Source organism: Melopsittacus undulatus, chromosome 3 (assembly GCF_012275295.1).
Source record: "Melopsittacus undulatus isolate bMelUnd1 chromosome 3, bMelUnd1.mat.Z, whole genome shotgun sequence".
NCBI lineage: Eukaryota > Metazoa > Chordata > Aves > Psittaciformes > Psittaculidae > Melopsittacus > Melopsittacus undulatus.
In genome coordinates this window covers 6,377,937-6,400,640 of record NC_047529.1, presented here as the reverse complement: position 1 = coordinate 6,400,640, position 22,704 = coordinate 6,377,937, and the positions used below count along the sequence as shown (strand labels likewise).

The following is a 22,704-nucleotide window of genomic DNA, read 5'->3' as shown; positions in this document are numbered from 1 at the left end:
AAGCACGCTTAAAATGACTTTGTCCTGTTTGCAGAGTTGTTGTAGGTTGTGTTTGGGAATAAAGTGAGGTAACCGTCTGTTTCTTGTTTCTTGTTCTTTTTGTTTTCCTTCTCCGGTTCTTTCTTGGGATTAACAGGTGACTTTAGCGTCAGGACAGTTCGAGCTGGAGATCTTATCCATGCAAAATGCCAACGGTGAATTGCAAAATGGAAATTGCTGTGATGGCACCCGAAACCCAGGAGATAAAAAATGCACCAGAGACGAGTGTGATACCTATTTTAAAGTTTGCCTGAAGGAGTATCAATCGCGGGTCACTGCTGGCGGTCCTTGCAGCTTCGGATCCAAATCCACTCCTGTCATCGGAGGAAATACCTTCAATTTAAAGTACAACCGGAATAATGAAAAGAACCGGATTGTTATCCCTTTCAGCTTCGCCTGGCCGGTGAGTTGTGTGGCCTGATCAGGCTCTGCTTCTGTTGGACGGTGCTGTTTGACATGGCCATAGCGAGCAGAGCGCTAACCTCTTGTGCAGGGGGAGAGGGACCAGGACTGGGGAGGGAGCATCTTGGCAAGAGCATCGGGAATCCGCAGCACAGAAATGAGTAAAATGTGGTGGTGTTTTTGTTTTTGTTCCCTGGGGCTCACAATGCGCAGCCTGTTAAATTTGAAAGTCAGATGTGCAGTGAGGGGGATCTAAATGGGTCAGGGAAGCAAACCCAGTATCTCTGCACTTTACGGCATGAATAAGTCCCTTGAGACTTAGAAGGTCAGAAGTTCATTTATTTTTTTCTTTTTTCCTTTTTTTTCCCCCCTCCCTAACCAGTGAAGTCTTGGGTTTAAGCCAGAAGAGCAGTGGGTTAGGGGCTGTAGAGGGATCCCGTGTGAAAAGTGTGTGTCATAGCTGGCCTCCTTCCCTGGAGCGTGTTTGGGAAGGCTTCCTGCTTCTCCCAAGGGGAAATTGCACTGCGCTGCTTGGTGTTGATGGGAGCTGCTGTTGGTGAGCTAGTTGCCAGCTTCCCTGGGAAGCTTGCTGTGTTTTGAGGTACTTGCAAACTCTAGAAGTTAAAGACTGAGAAAAGCTTGGCCTTATCTTTTGGTCCATTTTACCCCCTCCTGACAGCACACCTTTTCCTGGCTGCTTGCCTCTGTGGTCCACAGATCCTGGCTTCCCCAAGCTGTGTGCAAAACTCAAGGAGGTGGGGCTCTTTGCCAGGCACTTTCCCAGTGTTGTCTACTCTAGCAAAACACTGGTCAGCTTTGTAGGGTGGTGAAGTAGAGGACAGGTGACCCCTTCATTAGCTCAAACTGCTTTGTTGTTGGTCACATAAAGAACACCTGCTTCGGCTTCAGTGCTGCTTGTTTCTTCTTGGGGGGTGTTTAGGAAGATTGAAGCTTTGATACCATCAGCTCTGCAGAGCAGTCCTTTCTTCACTGTATGGAAACTGGGGACCATCTTTCCATCACCCAGGACAGACCCACAGATACAGACACAAGGGCCATAGGGTTTATGGACATGGAAGGCTGCCACAGCCTTGGATGGCAGGAGACGCATTGTTCTATGCCCACCAGCGCTGCGTGCAGGCAGGCAGAAACTGAGGATGACTGATCTGGGGGGGCTCTATGCACACATGACAGTTTGTTTTTCGAAGTGACTCCTTGGGATGCTGTGGTTTGACAGCTGAAAACTCCCAAATTTACACTCCTAAAACTTGTATTTAGAGGTCACCTAGGAAACAAAACTGTTTTCTCCCCCTCCCCTTCTCCAAAGGCGCTGAGCAGACAGTTTCCCACCAACTGCCTTGGGATATGTTGATGCTCAGCAGTTTTGAAAATCCAGTCATCCTAACCTAGATGCCTAAGGTCATTTTTGTGAGGGGAGGAGGGCTCTTACGTGCACGCAGGGGAGGGGTGAGTCTTGTTTCCTATCCTGTCACTATCACTGCTGGCAAGGTGGAAGCATGCGTAGACTTTCCGCTCGCTCCAAAGCTTGGCCTTTCCTAGTCAGATAAGGAATGGTTGCTGGCAGTGCCTGGATGGTTTTAGAGGGGGGGAAAGCCCGCCCCATAAGCATTCCTCCTCCAGTTGTAGTGTAGACACCCCCTTCGTAGTCCTGCCGCCAAGTGCTGCAGGCAGCCATGTGTTCTTGAAACGTCCTGTGCTGCCTCCTGCCTGCCTCTGTCAGTTGTGTCTTCTGGAGTATTGGGCTGGAGAGGCGCAAGGGTGAAATCAAGCCTGCGCTTTGAATGAGGTAGTATTACAAAGTACAATAGCAGAGCTAACAAAAGTATTCTCTGTTGGAAATACAAGTCCTTCCTTTCTTTCTTTGTCTTTTTTTCCTCTTCCCCTTACATGAAATGAGATAAAACTGTTATCAAATATGCCATCAAAGGGATAAAGGGCTTTGTAAAAATCTGAGGTATTTGAAGCTCTGCCAATGGCTGCAGTGCTTGTGTTGCAGAATTTGACTTTTTATTTCCAGAAAAGTCAGGTTCATCAAGGGTTTCTTTTCTCCTTTTTTAACTGTCCCCTTACCTGGCTCCAGTAATTGGAGCACCCTGAATCTGAAGATATGTATATAAGAAGATAGCTGAAGATATGTGTATGTCCCTTTTAACAGCCCTTCTCTTCATAGGGTTGGGAAGGGAAATCTGTGTGTAGAGGGTGGGTTTGGGGGGCTGGGGACCCTGGGAGAAGTTTCTTAAGCTTGCATCTTAGTAAAAGAAATGCTTCTATTGTCCTCCTGAATCTAATTGAGCGCTGGAATCCAGGAGCAGCAGCAAAACTCCAGTGCTGCCTTTGAAATGTGTAAAACTCAACAACTTGAGACACTCTGGTTCCCAAGACTGGAATTTTTGGAATAAACTTGCATATTCCTATGCAGACATGCACTTTTTGAGATCGTGATGCTAGTCTGTTTGCAATTACCAAGCCTACCTCCCAGCTCTAACTTCCATGGGACACAGCTTTTATGCTAGCCATTGTGACTTTCAAATGGCACTTGAACAAAAGAATATCTAATGTGGCAAAGCCCTTATTTGTACTAAAATTGTGTACACAAATCCTTTTAGGCATTTTGAAAGTTCCACAAAGTAGTAACATAGCTCAAATCTGATGCTGAAATTTTAGATCTTAAAAGAATTTTAGATGGATGAATACTCTTGACTTTGGTAAAGGCAAAGCCAGTCTCAACTTTATACTAGTGTGGTTTATCATGGGAGCTGGCTTTGAATACATGCAACTGAAAACTGCAGTGAAGGTAATAGAAGCTAGACCGAATGTAAACCACATTGCACTTGAAAATTCATGCTCATCTCTGAATATATAATTGTTTGTGTCCTGCTGTCTGAGGGAATCTTTTCTTGGATGTTCCAGCTTGAGTCAGGGACATTAAGAAGTCTTGTTGCCTTGACTTCTTTTAAAAATACAGCAAAAAACCCTCTTCTGATGTCAACCTGCCCCCTTATGCTGTTCATGAAAAATAGTTATTGCTTTAGATTCCTTTATTCATCATGCAGGAGAGGAAGAGAAAGAGAACGAGAATGGTGTGCTTGAAATGTGTTGTTAGATTTGGCTTGCAGTTGTAATGTGGGTTCGAAGTGTTGGAGTCTTACTAATAACTTGCATGGTTTGCTCTTGTCAGTTTTGATATGTACCCCTGTGAGTAATGGGTGTGGAGGTGGTGGGCCATAAATTAATTGAAGTGATGGGAGGTTTGAGTAAGTTGCTAGGAAACAGGGCAGCAGACCAGCAGAAAGGAACTGGAGTGCATCAGGAAGCTGCCCCTGCAGTAGCTAGCAATTCTTCAGTAACTTGAAACAACAGTGATGATGATTTGAAAGAAGAAATATGCATGAGCTTGCTTCTTGCATTCATTTTGGGACTTCAGTAACTTTCTTGATGGGCAAACTTCCCTTATGGAGCCATAGAAAAGTGTGGAACAAAAGAATTTCCATGTTCCACTTGTCAAAGTCTGTCTCAGCAAGTTTTGTTTCATGGTAGGCACATGCTTTTCTCTGACATAAATCAACTCTTGCCTTTCTTAAAGCATCCCAAGTGTGATGTGTGCTATTCCTTAAGGGAGCTGTGCATGAATTAACTTCAGCAAAGCTTATCACTAAACTTTGCTTTTATATAAAGAAAGATCTTTTGGGGGTTTGGCGAGACTCTGAGTAAGAAGGAGGTCAAACTTGGCAATCCCTTTGGTATGCATAGCTCCAGTTTCAAACAGCTTGTTTATCCTGAAATTATGATCCTTGTAATTATTTAATATTGGGGCCAATTGCCCCAACACACCAGGAAACTACAGAGGTGGAAAAAAGCCCTCAAGCATCTAAATGACTTTAGTGTGAAATACAATTAAAAAGAGGTTTGAACATCTTTAGTTCAGCCTTGCTCTAGAAAATAGAATAGTCAGCCTTTTCCCTCTTTTAATGCCAAATCTTAGTGCTACTGGTTCCTGCAGACGTAAAATGTGTTTTCTGGGTAGGCATTGTTTTTTCTGGCTAGGAAGAGATAATGAAAGAGCTTAGTGTTTTTTAAGCTTTGTGAACTTTTTCACCCTGTTTTGACACAAGAGGTTTCCAAAATACTTATCTACAGCTGACATTAAAGTAACAGCCTTCTGGATCCAAGAGGAAAATGTCACTTCATTCAACTACCTTTAAAAAGAAAACAAAACCCAAACAACCCCCAAATCACAGTCATAAGACTAAAGCTTTTGTTTTGGTTTTTGTTTTTCCCTCCTTCCAGTTAGCATTTGCTTGTACAAGCTTTCAGAAGGTCAGCTATTGTGCAAGCTTTTCTTAAGGAAGCCTGATAAGTCATCTTGAAGCATGGGCAGATCAGAAGAAATTTTTACAATAACAAAACACATATTAACCAAATCCACACTGAGTCAGCTATTGTTGATTAATAACTGAAGAACAAGTCTTCAGCACTCAAAGTGCAATGTTTTTCCTAGGATTACTGTCCAAAATGGAGCTGAGAGTATTAAGTGACATCTGAAGCATAATTAGCATCCACAAGGCTGCTTTTTCCCAGGACTGCAGAGAAGTGATGCATCCATTTGGAGGTTTTGGACTTCTTATATGTTCTTAAGAGTTAGTTATGTTCCAGTGAGTCCAGAACTTCATCTTCCTGGTAAATCCATTTGACTATATTACCCTGCTACATCTAAAAATAAATCCTCATCCTGCCTGCTCCCAGAATTTCTGTTCTTGTTATAATAAAGGGCTGCTCCAGTTTCACGTCAGCGGCAGCTGGATTGGACCTGGCACTGAAGCTTTCTCAGGCTACCTACATCCAGCACTGTCAGCTTGTTTATGCAGCTGGAAGTCTGCATGGCTGAAAATGAATTGCATAAAATTGATGCTTTATGCTTAAAGTTGTAGTGAACTCAAGGAAACTTACCACTTCATTGTGGACTGAAGGCTGCGGTAGAAGTAAACTAGTTCTGAAGCTAGTAAAGTTGGCCCTTAGCTACTTGAGAGAGGTGATGTGCCATGCAAGAGGCTTGCACACTTATACATGACACTTACTCCAACTTTAGTTCTTGTGTCTGGTGCCCTGCAGCACATGCAGAAACCTTAAGCTACAGTTCTTAAAAGTATTTCTGCATAGATAATACTAACAACAGGATTGCTTTTGAAAATTCAAACCAACTTGCCTTTGCGTTTCTGCTGATGAATAGAAGTTTTATATGTTAATTGACTCAGTTCTAATAATTTTAGCTAGTAACCAATATGTCTTAACACGGGGAAAGATGTCAAAACTAGAAGCTGTTGCATTCATTTCTCATTAGTCTGTGGAGCTCATGGTTCTGTGGCCACAATTCTGCAGCGCAAATTACACTCATTATTCTTGTAGTATTCAGGAGAAACTGTAAAATGTGGATAGAAGTGGTTAAAGTGGTTTGTAAATAGTCAAACATCCAGGGTCCTTTACCAGCTCAACCCAGTTCTTATGCACTTAGGTAAATAAGTAGAAAGGCTTCTTGTTCAGGCTTGCTCTATGTGAACCTGACTGTTTTGCTTGGCTGGCTGCTAGGTATTCTCTCTATTAACCTTGCCACCCTTTTGTAACTGGTGCATTTAATTATCAGTGGGATGCTTTAAACAGGTAGGGGGACTGATAAGAGCAGGTAATCTGCTTGTTGGGGAAGGCTGAAAGCAGCCATTGACATTTTGGCCTACCTGCTAGTCTTTGACAAGTAGGGCTCCGTGAGAAAATAACTCTGTAACTAGATAGGGTGCTGATTAAAATGCTGTTGTATGAAGCACCCCGGTAACTGAGATTGCTTGAAATCATTCGTTTCAATAGAAAGAAAAAATGGGGGAGAACTAAAAGATGCTATACTTTATTTTTTCTTTTCCCTTTTTGTTTTAAAGGAGGGGAGGAGGGAGAACCCCAAGTTTTCCCCCTTTACCCCAGTACATTGTTTGGTTAATGCATGCTAGTTTTATGATTGGAACACATTGTAGTCCGGCCACCCAGACAGAGGCATTGACTGCTAATATTAACCAAGAACAATAGTGTGGCCATACTGACTGCAGTGAGGATTACAGAACATAATGGGGCCTATCCAAAAATAATGCTAATACAGGACAAGCAACAGGAAGCAGCAGTAGACTCAGCATTGCTCGGCTCCCAGACAAACCATGGACTTACTTCACACAATGGCAACTTCAGCACATTATGTATTCACAGGATACTCATTATTCCAGCAGGCTTGCCAGATCAGAGATCAGCCTGGTTTGCTGGATGCTTAAGCGTATGCATAGTTTGGATAGCGGTGCGTTTCTGTCCTTCATCATTTGGCAGGAGGGTGGCAGTTGTATTGCAGAGACAGTCTTGTCTTTGGTTACTGGTTTGGCTTGTGCCAAGGCAGCATTAGGGGGAACATCTCTCCTGGAAGCTGCTAATAGAGTGAAGTTTGTTTTCATGTCTTCTCCTTTATGTGGCAGTGAAGCGTTTGCTTCACTAAGAGCAATTGAAGGAACTACTCAAAATGAAGACTAAAGGAACAGTGTGCTCTGTTTTCATGTGGGCATGTTCTGATTGAGGCTCTTGGCTGGGCTGCCTGCTAGAGGCTCAGCCTATCTCTTGGCTGTGAGATTGTTCAGCTTGGATTTGTTTATATATGTGGGGCTGAGCAAGTAGCAGCTGTCACCTTAGGATAAGGTGTTGCCTTATCCTTATGTGGGCTGGCCCAAAGAGGTGTTTCCTGATGATGTTCCATTCCACAAAGTGTTAAGAGAGTCAGGTTGTTTTCCTTCTTTTCCCAAATACGTCTGTATCTCCTGGATGAGGAACCAGTTGTATTCATCTCCTTTAAAGGAACGTTTTGCTGTCAAAGTTGACTGACTGACCATGGCATGACGTTGTGACGCATCTTATAGCATCATCGTAACTTGTCATGGGGTACCCAAGTGAGAGTCCTGCTGACGTTTAGAGGAAGTGGTTTTGTGACTAGCTGTAACTGTGCTCAGAGACACCCTCCTCCCTGGCCCATGGGTGCTTTGAAATATGCCTTAGCTTCCCTCTTCCCTATCTCACCCCCTTCCAGCTGAAAGGAAGAGGGATTGCTGTAGCTCTTGGCAATTTGCTGTGGCCTGCTGTGACAGTGTGCCACTCTCCTAACCTTCTTCGCTAGGACACAAGGCAGGGTGCAAGCACCAGCTGGTCTTCACAGCTATGTATGGCTGGCAGAGTGTGAGGAGAGCAGTGCTGAGCTTAACCTGCTCTCCTTGTTTGGCAGAGGAGGAGCAGCCACAGCATTCCGAATGCAAACTTCGCACTGCATTTGTCTAGTCATGGTTTCACATGCTCAGCAAAGCTCTTGAATGGTTTAACCACAAGGATAGGAGGGAAAGAAGTTGGACTAGTTGCAACCTCTTCCAAAAAGGAGGCAGTCCTTTCCCTAATGAGCCTGTTTTAATCTTCTTCTGTCCCACTGATCCGCAGATTGCCTTTAGAAGCCAGAGTACAAAAACGCCTCTTTTGGGTGGATGTCTGGATGAAGGGAAGAAAGTAAACAACCAGAGAGCTTTAAACACCTTCTGTTGATCTGGAGCTGTTAATATTACATCTAAATAACCAGAAAAGAGGTTGCATTGCCTCTTCAGACCCTTTATAGGGACAGTTTCTGATAGATTTCAGTGATTTCACAATCTGTCTTGACATGTATCAAGACTAAGTCCTGGTGTCTTCTCCTTGAGGAAAACAGTTGTTGCACATTGGTGCTTTATTATTTTGTGGAGTATGAATTTAACCATCTCCATCCTCTCACAGCTCAACTCATAGAAGCTTTGCTTAAGTTTGGCCATGCTGCCTTTCAGTCCTCTGGGCTGATCATACAGTGGATATTCTGAACAGCGTGCTGCCTTGCTGTTATTCTCAAGCTGCCTTTCCTCTCAAGCCAGAATCCCTGCCTTCTGGTCAAGCTCAGGTTTACAGTGGCTAATTGGGTGTGACTCTGGAAAATTCACTGCTGCCTTGTTGCCTAGGACATTGCTTTGATGGAATAAGGTGCATGATGTGGAATTCTTGTGTCTGGATATATATATTTATTCAAAGATGGGCAGAGGTCATCTATGGGCATGGGAAAGCTTAAACCTCCACGCTGTAAGTAGTCATTCCTGAGATATCTGAATTGTTGATCTATAGAGTGGGGATGATATGCACTTAAAAAAAGCCTCAACAGTGCAGTCTTTGTACAGAACTGCTTTTTCCTCGGGGGGGAGGCTGGCTAGAGGTATGTGATGGTTGGATTCTTGAGAGGGACTTGCTACTGTTGTGGGGCTGTGAGTGTCTGTGTGTCTTTTGTTTAGAAGTGTCCTATCTTGAGCACAAAGTCTTGTCCTTTTCTTGCCCCGTGCTGAGAGGGACAGAGCCGTGAGATTAAACTGCCACTCTTTGTCTAATCCCTTTTCAGCACAGGGATTCCTCATTTAAAATATTCAGATGAGGTGAGAGGGTGCACATAGGAAACAGGGGAATTGCTGGGGTAGGTTTGTTCCCCCCGCATTGTGTTGACATCCAGTTAAGCAGAAGTGCCTGTTCTCTTTAAACCAAATCCTGTGTGGTGTTGGAAAGTGGTCACACAAGTATCTAGCAACAGTAGTGCTTAAAGCTAGGATTCAGCCTTCCCTTTCCTTAAGGGCTAGGTGTGTTGGTAAACAGTCCTGAGAACCAACCGGGAGCTGTTGCTATGAGTTTAGACAAAATATCTTCCAGAACAATTATGCAAGGCCCAAAGGAAAACATCCTTAACTTTATTGGAAGTAGTGCTACTTGCCATAATTTATTCTCTGTATCATAATGCGTTTTTCGAGCTTGCAGGAACATGTTGTGTTTGTGCTTCTCAATGTTGGTAATTAAAGCAGTGAGGAAGCACCCGAGATAGAATGATCTGTGTCTGTAATATGACTTGGGAGTTCTATTCTGGTTTGGGTTTGATTTTTTTATCTCTGACTTGTGCAAGGACTTCTTCAATCTGCTTTAGGCAGTGTTAAATGATCAGTAAAATGATAGCTTTTGGTTTGTTTTTAGGGTTTCTTTCAGTTTGAGAGACTTGGTCTAGAATAGTAATAATTAACATGTAACTTCTATGAAATTTTAACCGAAAATGGGCCAATGGAGCCTCTGGATGGGAGTTTGGGTGCATGTCTCAGCTTGCCCAGCTTTGCTTACTTTTGGAAGCATTTTCCCACAGTTATCAGTGAGTGAAATGGAATCCAAGTCTGCTTTGAATATGAAACATATTTAGGCTATATTGCGAGGCGGTGTCCGTCACAAAGTAGGTTTTCATTCAGAGGCTGCATGCTGTGTCCAGTCGTGAGAAAGAGAGCTGCTTCCACTCTCTTTTTTTCCTCTCCTCTTAAGGAATTTGAGGTCTGCTTCCACTTGCGTCTTGTAGTAGCTTCCTCTCGAAGCTCTGTTTTGGTTTCTGTTACAGAAAAGGTGTTAAGCACTGCAGACCACAAATGAGCACACTGTGACTGAAGGCAGATGCAATTAAGAGGAAATAAACCTTACGATACACAGCTTCTATGGCAACGCACCAAACCCTGTCATGAAGAGTTCTTATTTGTTCTATTAGTGTTCTGCACACCAGAAGCATGTTACATTTAGTGCTTCATTTGTAGTTTGCATTCTACTTTTCAAGTCATATTTTTCTTCAGCTTTCTGTAGGAGTGAAGGGGGTTGGTGGTGGTTGGTTTTGGTTTTAAATCATTCCATAAGTTTGGATAGGGTTGGCTAAATAGCAGTTTTGAAAGATAGGGCCTGGATAATAATATCTGAGTGGAGCTGGGGGAGGAGAAGATCTTTTAATGGCTCTTGTTCTCAAGTTAGGATTGAAGATAAAGGTGGCTTAGATGTAATAGCTGGCATCTTCCCAACCCATGGAGTCACTTCAGTTAGTTTATGCTTATGATTATTATTACTGGAGTGCTGGAGAGCTCATTGGCAGCTTAGTGTGTCTGTAAATGTGACATGGGGTGGATAGTGCCTCTTCCCTTTCCCTGCTCTTCCAAATAGCCTGATCTTAGCCTTTGTTTTACAATGCTTCTCTCTCACCCCACCCCCTTCCCATATCCATCAGTTCTTCCCTCAGTTACCTGATACTTGTGGGAGCTGCGATGGCCCTCATGCAGACAAAGCTTTCAAAGGGGGTGCTGAAAAGCAGAGTCCCTAGAGATTGTGCTGTCAAGGCAGAGCCCAGTAATCTTAGCAACACTTCTTGCTTTCAGGATGGCTGGGGGAAGGGACATCAAGATTACTTTTCTGTAACTAGAATTCTTTTGAAGCTGTTTGGGAGGGTGGGGGTTTGTTTTTGGCTTTCTGGGGTTTTTGATGCTGCTTTGCTAGCCTGGTGTTTCCTGTCTTCCATGTGCAATTCTTCCACACATGCTTTATTGTGGCTGCAGCGCGGTGTCAAAGGCTGGGCTTCCTGGTTAAGTACGTAAGATGCATTAATGATGACAAAGATGAGCTACCCAAGGTGAAAGGTCTTCTAAGTCAGACTGGATAAGGTGGCTTATGGGGATTCAAGATCATGTTTGTCTCAAGTATAATCTATTACCTATTTATGTTTTCAAGTATTCTAGTTTGGGGCAGAGACAAGGGTTTTTATTTTTAATTGAAATTTATGTTCTAGGTTTGGTTTTTGTTGCTTTTTTCTCCTTTTTTAATGTATAGCTTTGAAACTAACTCTCATTTCTCTTTTGCAGCGATCCTACACGTTGCTCGTTGAGGCATGGGATTACAATGATAACTCCACTAGTAAGTATTCATTCTGCTGGTTGACTTAGTTCAGGCACCTTGATCTCCTGTCTGTCGAAAGGCCTTTGGTAGTCTAACCAGCTCACTGTGAAGCAGAGCATGAGGAGAGGGAAAAGCTCTCCCCAAGACAATTTAGAGCACCTATCCAGGCTCTGCAGCAGCCTGTCTTCCTCATATTGCTTGTAGAGGGTGAGTAGCTTGCTCACCTAGGCACCAATGGGTTTTATGCCTAAAAATAGTTGCTGTTAATTCCTTCTTTTTCCTTAGATAGAATAAAAGCCAAGGGGTTTCTTTAGGGATTTTTGATTGGATTTTTTAATTAGGAGTGATATTCAGAAGCCTGAGTCTTGCTGACTTGGGACCTCCCTGTAAACTGTGTACTTCTCAACACTGAATGTGCTGCTTTAAAAAGAAAACCATCTCCTCAGACTTGCTGCAGATATCCATCTGATGACTGTAGATGAGAAACAGGAGTGACTACCAGCTCTTCCTTGGGAGCTGGATGTCTAGGAATTTATATTCAGGGGCTGAAGGGTATTTACCAGACACCACCTGGTAGAGCTGGCTGGAAATCAAGGGTGGGAATCTTCTGCCTGGAATGTCTTTGGTTGGTTTCAGAAATGTTCTGCTAAGCTAGAGGAAGTTGTACAGAGTCTCTTGGCATATGAGCCCTTCTGCTTATTGTCTAGTGTTACTGAAGTAGGTGGGCAAAATTAGCTCTATTTCCAACCTAAGGCTTTAATAGTGTGTGGTAAAAGCCACAGGGGAAAGTATGAATCTGAACTCCTAAACCTTTTGTTGACACAACAAGCCTGCTCCTTCAACAGAAAAGCACCAATACTGTGGCCCATCTTACACAAATCTTGTAGCTTCTTGTACCGCACTTTGGAATGCCAGGAGACAGCCTCACAGTAACAACATGGACTTCATGCTTCAGGAAAGAAAGGCCTTATAGAAATGGGCACAGTGCTGTGGTGTTGTGTTTTAATTGATGGAGGGGATATGTAGTGCTTGGGAATGGCGTCTGAGAACCTCTCTGCACAGATCTCTTCATGGGTTTTTAATATACATGGGATGTCCTATCAGTTCCAGACAAGAAGCTGTCTGGTGCAGGTGGTTCATATGACCTGTCAGTGATAGCCAGGGTTTGCTTTACAACAACTGATGTTCAATGCTGTTCAATGTTAAGTTCAATGTGGAACCTGTGATTTTGGGCCCTACCCCAGCTTTAGCCAGCACTGGGAGACTTTCTGGCTCTTGACTATGGGGTGTTTTATGGAGGAGCAGAAAATAGCTTGCTGTATTGAAAATCGAAGATGCCTGAGTTCAAAATGAAGATCTTGTTTGTAGTAGGATCTGAGAGGTTTTTCAGACTGGGTCTCTGTCACTTTTACTATTATTAGAGCTCATCTTTTTTCATGAAACAACTGCATTTCCAAAGCTGCACAATGAACCCTTTCTTTGCTTTCATGTGCTGGAAGTACAATTGTCTTCAGACAAAATTGCCTCATTTCTCAGCAGTGCATTTGACCAAGTGCAGACATGTTCTTACATATGTTCCTGATTTGCATTCCTACTCTGCCTTTGCTGTCACATATCCATCTCTAGGTCACTTCAGTCACAGTATTGCACAAAGCTTTGCCTTTGTACCACATCGCTTTACTTACAGTCAGCTTTCCCGTAGCTGAAGAGTAAGTCTTGAAGAGCTAGTTAAGGAAACCATTAGAACTAGGCATCATATGTAAAGCAATGAGGATTTATTTGATGTCCAGGATTTTCTTTTGCACTAATTGCCACTGCATTGTGAGGAGTCTGAGACAGCTCTCTCAGAAAAGTGGGTTTAGTAGGCTTTGTGTAACTTCTCAATAGCTCTAGCATCCTCCGATCAATGCAGTCCTTAGGAGATCCTAGAGTGGATGCTTCCTTCCCCCCCTCTACATTCCACTCCTCCTACGTTCCCTTTACCACATACTCTCTTGTCTTGCTTCCAAGAGTGGTTTGCAGTTAAATTCTGGCCCTGTTGAACTTGATGAGAATCACGCTTTGTTGGAGCCAAGATTCAACCTAAATGGTTTCCTTACTCTGCTTCTTGTCTAGATGCCATCTTGCTACTGTCGCTTCATACATAAAGCTAATGGGGCTGACATTGCATCTTAAACTGTATCAAAGAGCTATTGTAAATTGCTGGTATCAGTTGCATGTGAATTCCAGTTGGGCATAAGAGACTTCAGCACAATGTAAACTAAGCCATAGCTGGAAGTTGTCTGAAACAAAGACCTTCAAAAATAACTGTGGTGTCCTTGGCCACCCAAACTGCCTTGAGGAGTCTGGGCTTTTCTTGTTGTTGTTTGCTTTCTGATGCTGCATAGTTATAGTTTCCAGGTATTGGAGCACTGCAAAGTGAAGGTGGGCAGTCAGAACAGCTCATTTCCCTGTGCCTACAGCCTTTGATATGGTTGCCCACTGAATAAAGAGATTAATAGCTTTGAAGTGTAGCCATGAGAAGTGAATGAAACCAGCAAACTCTCTGACAGCAAAGTGCAGAGTGGAAGCTAAGGATGTACAGAAAGCCTCTCTCTCCCACTTCATTGATTTCGAATTGGTTAATGCTTCCTCTACCCTTTCTATCAAAGCACGGCTTCTGAGTCAGCTGGTGTCAGAGGGGTTAGGAAGATGGCTTTCTCTCAAGCCTGGTTGACTGCTGCTTGCTATTTACTTCACCAGTCTGCTGCTTTGGGGTTGCTTACTATAAAACTTAAAGCACTGTCAGTGCAGGCTAAGAATGGAAGAGTTGTTGCAACAAAGTCTGGGTCAGCACACTTGTGTAAGTGCATACTCACAGGTAGGAATAGGGAAGGGTGGAGGAATTTTAGTACAAGAAGGAACATGCCAATACTTCATTGTGAAAACTGTGGGTGACGGCTCATGGAAAGGGATCTTAAGCCTGTGAGACCTTACTTGAATTGAAATGTATGGTGGTAGCTTTGTAAGGCGTATCAAATGAAAGGCATTTTAGCCATGATCCAAAGAAAAATAGCAGCTGGTTTTCATCTGGGCCCTTAAAATAATAAAGTCCAGCGGTCTAATAAGGATGTTTCCATTTGAGTTCAGCCTGTGGTTAAGGGCTCAAAAGAGCCGGTGGTTGGAGTGAGATGTTGTAGACATACAGCAAGGACATGCTTCCTAATGAGCTGGCAGATAGGGGAGGAATGATAGAGCACAGGCAGGAGGAAAGATCTCTTTTCCAAGGCGACTGTTTTTCTGGTGCCAAGGACTGAAATAGCTGTCAGTGGTATGTTCCCAATGGGGAACAGGAAAAGGCTGGAAAAGCAAGAGTGAGTGAGTGTGTGTGTGTAGAGGGGGGTGGTTTACAAAACTAAATTGAATGTCATCCCCCTTTTCTTCTCCCACTTGCAGGAGAAAAGGATGGAGTTGTTTTATTACGAGAAACAGGATGTCTTTATGCACAGAGTCGGTATTTGGGGAAATGCATTTGCTTTCCAACTGTGCTGTAGATCAGGGTGTAATCTTGGCAAGTGCAGCAAAGCCATCCCCAGCACGCATGAGTAGAGCTCTAATCGCCTGACTAGCCCTATTCAAGACGAATAGATATGCATCTGCTTAAGCACCTCTGAGAATTAGTCAATAATCTCGTTGATGAGATCTAAGAGCCTTACACCTGCACAGTACAGGACATGATATTGCTCTGGATAGACCAGTATGGAAAAGTCCTTAGGCATCTACATGACTTGTGAATGGGGTTTAACTTAATAAAGGCCTGCACGCATTTGAAAGTCTTGCACATAGATGTGGGGTTGGGGGCTTTGTGCCAAGGAATAATAAAACCTGATTTAAATGGAAAATAGCATAGAACCAGAAATACCAGAAGGTGAATAAGAAGTTGCCCTTAATTTCACACTGTAAACACTTAATGAATGCTCTAGTCCCATGCCAAGGATACCCTAAAAACGGGTAAATGCTTAGTGTGTGTGTATTGACAGCGGTCTGTGGTGGTGCAACGAGTGCTTTGACTGAGCTTTATTTGGAGCTGCAGACAAGCAGGCAGAATGGGGAATTGATGATGGGGATCTGAGGCTTGAGAAGCCTGTTTTGGAAGTTCTTTTTGAAAGCTACAAATCAAAGGTCCTCAGCAAAGACATCTAAAAGTTTTTTAGATGAAGAACTGCCCATGTGGCATCTTAAGGTTTATGTAGGAACTTCATTAGTCTTCGGCTCTGCCTTATGTAAAATCCCCAACCTTTCCTTTGTAATTGTTGGAAGAGCACATTGGACATCAGTACATTTTAATTCTTAATGCTCAAACGTGCCAGTACTTCACACATCGCTTTCTAACGCATCGCTGGCAAACTGCCCTTCTACCTAAGCTGCCTCTGTCACTGGATTATGCTCCCATATACAGAACAGTGCAGCCTGGTACTTACTGTTGTTTTTGTACTATGTCTGCAAGGATATTTTGGCTGTTTTATGATAAACTTTCACTTGACAGTCAAGTGCTTGCTAGCAGCAGGTCGTAAGGCAGCATCAGTTCGTTTAAGTCATAGGACCTGGACTACGAAGTGAAATACCACAGATATATACAATGTTCTGAGCTAAGGTGAAGTATTATTATTTCAAGCCATAATTTAGACAGTTGCAGGGCTCTGAAAGCCAGAAGACTTGTGCTGCAGCTAAATGTCAGGTACAAATCTAAACCCTGAAATGCTCTATAGAGAGTAGCCAGCTCTACAGCACACATAAGCAGTAATTTGAGTGCTCTGCTTCAAGCTGTGGTAGGCCTGAATTTTTAGTGTCAGGTAACATCTGAGGAGAGAACTTCCATGGCATTTCTCAGCCAAAACCTGGTGAGGTCACCGATGTCATCTGAATGCCAGAGTTGCTGGTTCTGGCTTTAGGGTTTACACCGGAGTCCCAGAAGGCTGCAGACCTTTAGCGATGCTTATGTTCACTTTGCAGGCATTGCTTTATTAGGCCATTGTAGCATGATGTTTTCCTAAATATTCCCCTTAAAAACAAAACTAGTACCATTAAAGGAGAAGCAGGGAAAATCATGTTATGTACCCATCTGTTGCAGCTGGAAGTAAAAACAGCTGGATTTTCTTCAGTCATGAACTGTGTAATTCTTCCTGGATGCCCTTATGCTGCAAAAGGGATAAGTGATTGGCAGTAACGTAGCAGTCCCTTTTGATTTCAGGCTTTGCTCAGTTTGATAATGCTGCATATGTGTTCTAGTTAATGGCTTGTAGCTCCAGGGCAGCCTTATCTTGCTCTCTAAAACAGAAAATTAATAAACCCAACTAGGTGCCTTCAAGAGCCTTGCCTGTGAAGCTGGTGAGCTGTGATGTGGGAGGTAATGAAACCTAAACAGACTTTTAACTCTGACATCTCTTGTAACTTCTAGATCCCGATCGCATTATTGAGAAGGCATCCCACTCTGGCATGATCAACCCAAGCCGTCAGTGGCAGACCTTGAAACATAATGCAGGAGCTGCCCACTTCGAGTATCAGATCCGTGTGACCTGTGCAGAGCATTACTATGGCTTTGGCTGCAACAAATTTTGTCGACCGAGAGATGACTTCTTCACTCATCATACCTGTGACCAGAATGGCAACAAAACCTGCTTGGAAGGCTGGACGGGACCAGAGTGCAACAAAGGTTTGTGATGAATGCTTGAGCCCCAAATGATCAGCAGGCTTGGTTAGGATTGGAGTGTGTTGTGTCTGGGTTGCAATTCAGTGGTCAATTTGTGCAGGGATAATGGGACAGGAACTCACTCTTTACACAGAGCAGTAGGGGCAGGACTAGCTTCTGCCGTGTTTTAATATCTTGGAGAGGTCTGACAAGTACTGGGCACTTAGCAGATGTGTTCTTTCTCTGATTATCCGCATCTTTGCCCTTGGGAAGAAAACCCAGCCCATTGACTTCAATGGGAGTTCTGCCGGTGACTTCAAAAAGGATTTCCCCTTTGGTGCAGAACTTCAAGACAAGCAGGAAGGAGAGACTTGTTTTAGAGCTGACCTGGCAAGTGTAAAGCTTTGGTGTCTGAAAAGTCCCAGGCTGTTTGTTCTACTATGTTTGTTCTACATGTTTATTAGGGAATGGCAACTTCCTCACTAATTTCAGAAGGAGAAAGCAGGACTCTGAGCAGGAACAGACTATCAGCATGTCTTGCTGACTGAGTTTACCTGCAATTTGAATTGATGCCCATCTTAATATCTTGTGCAGAGATATGGCTCAAAAGTCATTCTAGAGTAGTTAAAAGTTGCTTTGAATTCAATGTAAAGGCAGGGAGAGTGGTGGGCCAGTCCACATGCAAAAGACAGAGGAAGGAAACCTGTAGACTCAGAGTGACTTGAGCTCTCTAAGGCGAGACACTTTCTCTTGAATAGAAGCAACATTGAACAGCATTAGGTATGATTCCTCTGTGATGCTAGCTGATGGATTTCCCATCACAGGGAGCCACCTACCTTGGTTTGCCTTCCAGTAGGCCTGATACAAGAAACTTATTAAAACCTTGGATTTAGTAGGATTACGGAGCTGGTTAGAGATTAAAACATTCCCACGAGTGGGAAGATGCAGGAAGCAGGCAGTGTGCTGATACTTCTCTTTCTTTGTCTTAACAGCCATTTGTCGTCAGGGATGTAGCCCCAAGCATGGTTCTTGCACAATTCCAGGAGAGTGCAGGTAAATGCCCCCTCTCCCTCCTTGTTTCCCTCCATCCCCCCCAAATAATTAAACAAGTGATGCTAAACGCAATAGGACTGGGGAGGGAATGTGGTTTTGGAGTCATGTTTTTGACCAAGGCACGTTATTCATGCTGACTTGCCCAGAATAAGGGGGGAGCAGGCTTCTAATGCACTGATAATTTTAAGAAGCTTTTGGTTTGTGAAATGGTGGCACTGGGAGAGGAGGGGGGTACGAGATAAATTGTGTGAATGCTGCCTAATGAGCACTAACTAATTGTTTCTGCATACATAGTGCGTATGTTTTGTGGGTACTTCCCCCCCCCCCCAAGCCTGATTAATAGGCTTTTTCAACTACAAGCTTGAAGTACAGGGTGGCTTTTCTCTCCCCTTCTCCCTTTCAGTCTTTCCCCCCCTTCCTCCTTCCCACCCCCTGGTTTCTTCCATCAGTAGGCAAAAGTCAAGCATTCTTTAGAATGGGATTAGTTAAATCTCTCGGTTCCTTTACCATTGTGAGCCAGGCTCCGAGTGCTGAGAGGTTAATAGCTGGGATGAAATCTTGTCAGTAGGCTCTGATGAATGCAGAATTCTGCTCCCATGCTTTGAAGTCCATTCTGTCCTGGCAAGGATACAATGAAAAGCAGAGTTTGTCCATAACCCAGCAATTAGATATTTGGAATACAACATATTTATACAGCACAGGGAAATGTGCCGTTCCCTCCCTTACAAACAGAGGGTTAATGGATATTAAATGTGACAATTCCTCATCAACAAACAGGTTGTAAGTTGCTGTGTGTAGCCTTTTATTGTACCTGTTTACAGGTGATAGGGAAGTGAGGGCTTCTGAGGTTATGAGATATTGATTCTGGGTAGGAAGGGTTAAAAATGAAACTTGGGAGTTCAGGGCTAAGATTCACAAATCCAAAGGAACAGAAATCAGTTTTCCTGCCTAACAAGCATATTGGTGCATTCTCTGTTGCTGGAGACTTTTGCTTGAAGGGGGCTGCTTTTCATTCTAGATAAGCTATAGTTCAAACAAGAGCCCAGTCTGCGGTGTCTGACACACTGTAAGAAATCAGCCTAAATAGACCTAGTGGTTCATTCCTTCTCTGTCCTTGTGTCCTATACTTCAAAACCTGAACACAGAGTCATGCAGGAATGTTCTGAAAGGAAGGTGGGAAGAGATGTTGCAAAGTGAAAGTCAAGCCACAGGATGGATGGGGCCGTTGGAGGTTGTGCAGTGATTTCAGTGTGTAGCAGTGCTGCTATAAGCTGCTTCACCCTCGGAAGGCCAAATCTAAAGCTTTTTTTAATTAGAAAAGGAAAAAAAGCCTCACAAGGAGTAGGAAGTATCGGGGCCAGATGGTGAGAGGATTGTATCAGTCAAGGCTACCAGTGATTTGTGCTTCTGTCATCAGAATAAACATGCCTTGTAGAGGTTGCTGTCTCCTAGTCAGAACAACAGGCTTTGTTTCCAGAGTTTTTTCTTCCCTTTCTCTTTCTAAGTCCCTTGCCTCCCACTCACTGCCCAGACATGCACTAGTGCTCTTATTTACTTAAGGTGCAACTTTCCCACACTTGATTTGCATAGTCTTGAAACAATGCTGTCCTTCTGGTGCTTTCAGATAACTTCTGCTTGCCAAGTTAGACCAATATCTGTAAAGTGAACACAGAAACGAGATTTTATTCTCTTTTAAGTTTTGATGAGTCATATAGCCTCTATGTTATAAATGCAGCAGAGGTTAAAAATAACATCCCAGCAGAAACTGCTCTGGGTTCTGGTACAATAGACAACTTGCAAACATTCCTAAAATATCCTTTTCCCTTTTGGTGCGAGTCACTTTCTTTAATGCAGGCCAGCCGACAAAACCATATTTACTCATGAATCACTACACAAGGAAAGTTAACTTTAAATTTCTCATGAGAAACTGCTGCATACATATTATTAAGTGAGAATTATTACCCTGAATCTTATTTCTGGAATGGATATCTAACTTTTTTTCTAATGCCCATAGCCTTATCCAGCTTTGTTTGTTACACTTTGAAGCTGATGTTTGAAGAAAGTCATATCTTTGGCTCTAAAGCTCATGGCTTTTTTCCTCTGTGTTTTATTTATATATATATAAATATACTTTTTAATTATATATGTAATATATATATATAATTTTTAATTGCTTGTTTCTCTTCACACTTGCTTTAAAGAAAACAAGCATTCCTTTGATTTGGCAGAAAGGAGTAAAAGCCTCAGCCTGGATACCTGTTTTTTGCAGGGGAGGTCCCTTAGTTTTGCTTGCATGCAAGCTCACAAGTGAGTTGCTTTGAATGCAACACAAATTCAAAGGGGATGTTCCTGAATTTTGATCTTTGTGCTTTCTTACTGTATTCCCTACACAGAAGGATTTTCCAAGAGCTACTAGAGGGAGGTTGTTTTGCCTGATCTGGGTTTCTTTCATGTTCTTTGCACACACAGACACATAAGTCAGCCTAGTGCTTCTTTTTAACACATGAGCTAATAAGATTTTCCTATTGAGTTTGAATAGGCTGCTATTGAAATAGCTATTAAAGAAAGCACTTAATTAGGATGCAGTTTGTCACCTGAGGTTTCAGAAGGGAAGTCGGACTTACCACTGGCTGTGTGTGATTACCCATTGGATAGATCCTTCCAGCTTTTTCCCATGAGAAGAAATCAGCAGTGGAATGGTGGGGGGTTTCACAAACAGAAAGCTTAGCTGACTTCTGTGCAGATGAGGTTTGTTTTCATAACTTAGTGACAGCTTAGTGCATAATTGCTGCTGATCAATTACTCTCAGGACCTGTTAATGAAATACAGGACCTCAACAAACCCTGGCTTTTCCCTTTCAGCTTGTTTTCCTTGTTTCTATCTTTAGATTCACTTTAATCTGAAGAATCCTTGGTCTGCTTGGCTTGTGAGAGCTAAATGAAAGCCAAAAAGAGCTCTCCCTTAAGGGGGCTTTACAAGAACATCTTTGTTTTAAGTAGAGAATTCAGGTAGCTCATTGGTAGCAGCAATACATGATTTCAATAATAATAATAATCAGTTCTTCTCCAGACATTATATGAAAAGCTTTTCAGCATTGGATGTGTGTTAGTTATTCCCTGACAAGAGGCCAGCATAAATCAAACTGAAATACACTGACAACTCTGAGTACATGTAAAATCCTGATGGCTGCTGTTCTCTTTCACCTCTTCCCGTGGCCCAGTCTGTATTTGCAGTGTACATCTTCCAGTTCAGAATAAGGTTATCTTCTGATAGAGCAAAGGGCTCCTGGTGCTTTGCTGCTGCCTTGCCAAGGGCTCGGGGTTGGTGTTTATGGTTTTGTTTGTCTTCCTGCAATCCCAGCCCGGCTGAAACGCCTGGAACCTTGTATTCATGGGGACCTCTGCATAACCATTGTTTCCACTGACTTTTTCTTCTCCCCCCCTCAGTTTATAAAGCACCCTGTCAAAGTCCAGAGATTGATTTGTAGTGCACACCCACCCTCTCTGCCACATTTGTATGAGGCTCCAAAGGAGTATTATTGTGCTGAATGGCCTCATGCTGGTTCTCTCAGAACAGTTATTCTTTTGTCAGGAGGCCGGCAAGAGAGACCTTGGCAAAGCTACCATAATGTTTGTTTACAAGAAACCATCAAACAAACCTCGAATGGCTTCTCCCCTCCCTTCCTCCTGCCCTTCTCCCCCACCACCCTGGTCTCTCTCCAAGCTTCGGAGTTTCACACTCACATCTACACAGGGTGATTCTAATGGGGTTTTGGGTTGTTTCCCTCTTCTGACATCCTTTTTCCGCTCTCTTTAAACGAAGGTGTCAGTATGGATGGCAAGGCCAGTACTGCGATAAGTGCATTCCACACCCAGGATGTGTCCATGGCACTTGCATTGAACCATGGCAATGCCTCTGTGAAACCAACTGGGGTGGTCAGCTCTGTGACAAAGGTATGCTAATCTTGCCCATAGCCCCATGTAACGCTTGTGTCTTAACATTGGCAAACTCAGCATGGAGGGAGCGTGCAGAGACTGAGTCCACTGGAACGTGGTGGGAGTTTGTGTCCTTCAGCTGCTCAGCACTGTTTCCTCTGCTGTTTGGCACTGTTAGCATGTGTCCTTAGCTTCTCCCTGTCCTGCCCTGTAGGATGTGTGTAGTTGTATTGTATAAAACATGCATGTGTTGATGTTTCTGTTGCTTTTCAGCCATGGTTTTAATGCTCCTCACCTCTTGCAGATCTGAACTACTGCGGAACCCACCCACCCTGTTTGAATGGGGGTACCTGCAGCAACACTGGCCCCGATAAATACCAATGTTCCTGCCCTGAGGGCTACTCGGGACAGAACTGTGAGATTGGTAAGTGTGTGGCACTGCCATTTGGTAGTTAATCCTCGCCAGCTTTTAGTGGCTGGGTTTGGATGTACTTTATGAAGTTGGGAAAAGCTCCTTTTCCGGTGTTAAGATGCCTGGGCTGGCTGCAAAGAGTCAGACTTGCTTGTTCATGCTTCATCATGAATTGGTATCTCTGAGCATCAGCCTTCTGCTTACCGGAGGGATCACTGCAAGTTCCTTGCCTGGCTCTGACTCAAACAGGTGCAAGTCAGTGTGGTGATGGGTTTAGCATGGAAGATGCTTCCTGCTAGCAAATAGCTTTTGATTTGAGGTTCTGCAGCAGCAATGATGGTGTGTCCAGAGGGAGGGAGCAGGAGGTGCCT

At 43.4% G+C, this 22,704-nt stretch overlaps 1 protein-coding gene across 1 annotated transcript in view; it reads left to right on the top strand.

The window, feature by feature from the left end:
• JAG1 (jagged canonical Notch ligand 1) overlaps positions 1 to 22,704 on the top strand; it is a 35,456-nt gene that overhangs the window by 830 nt on the left and 11,922 nt on the right. Inside the window, exons 2-7 of the mRNA XM_031047523.2 lie at positions 137 to 442; positions 11,232 to 11,283; positions 16,703 to 16,957; positions 17,926 to 17,986; positions 21,809 to 21,939; positions 22,226 to 22,345. Coding sequence (XP_030903383.2) covers positions 137 to 442; positions 11,232 to 11,283; positions 16,703 to 16,957; positions 17,926 to 17,986; positions 21,809 to 21,939; positions 22,226 to 22,345 — 925 coding nt within the window. The remainder of the gene's footprint in view (positions 1 to 136; positions 443 to 11,231; positions 11,284 to 16,702; positions 16,958 to 17,925; positions 17,987 to 21,808; positions 21,940 to 22,225; positions 22,346 to 22,704) is intronic.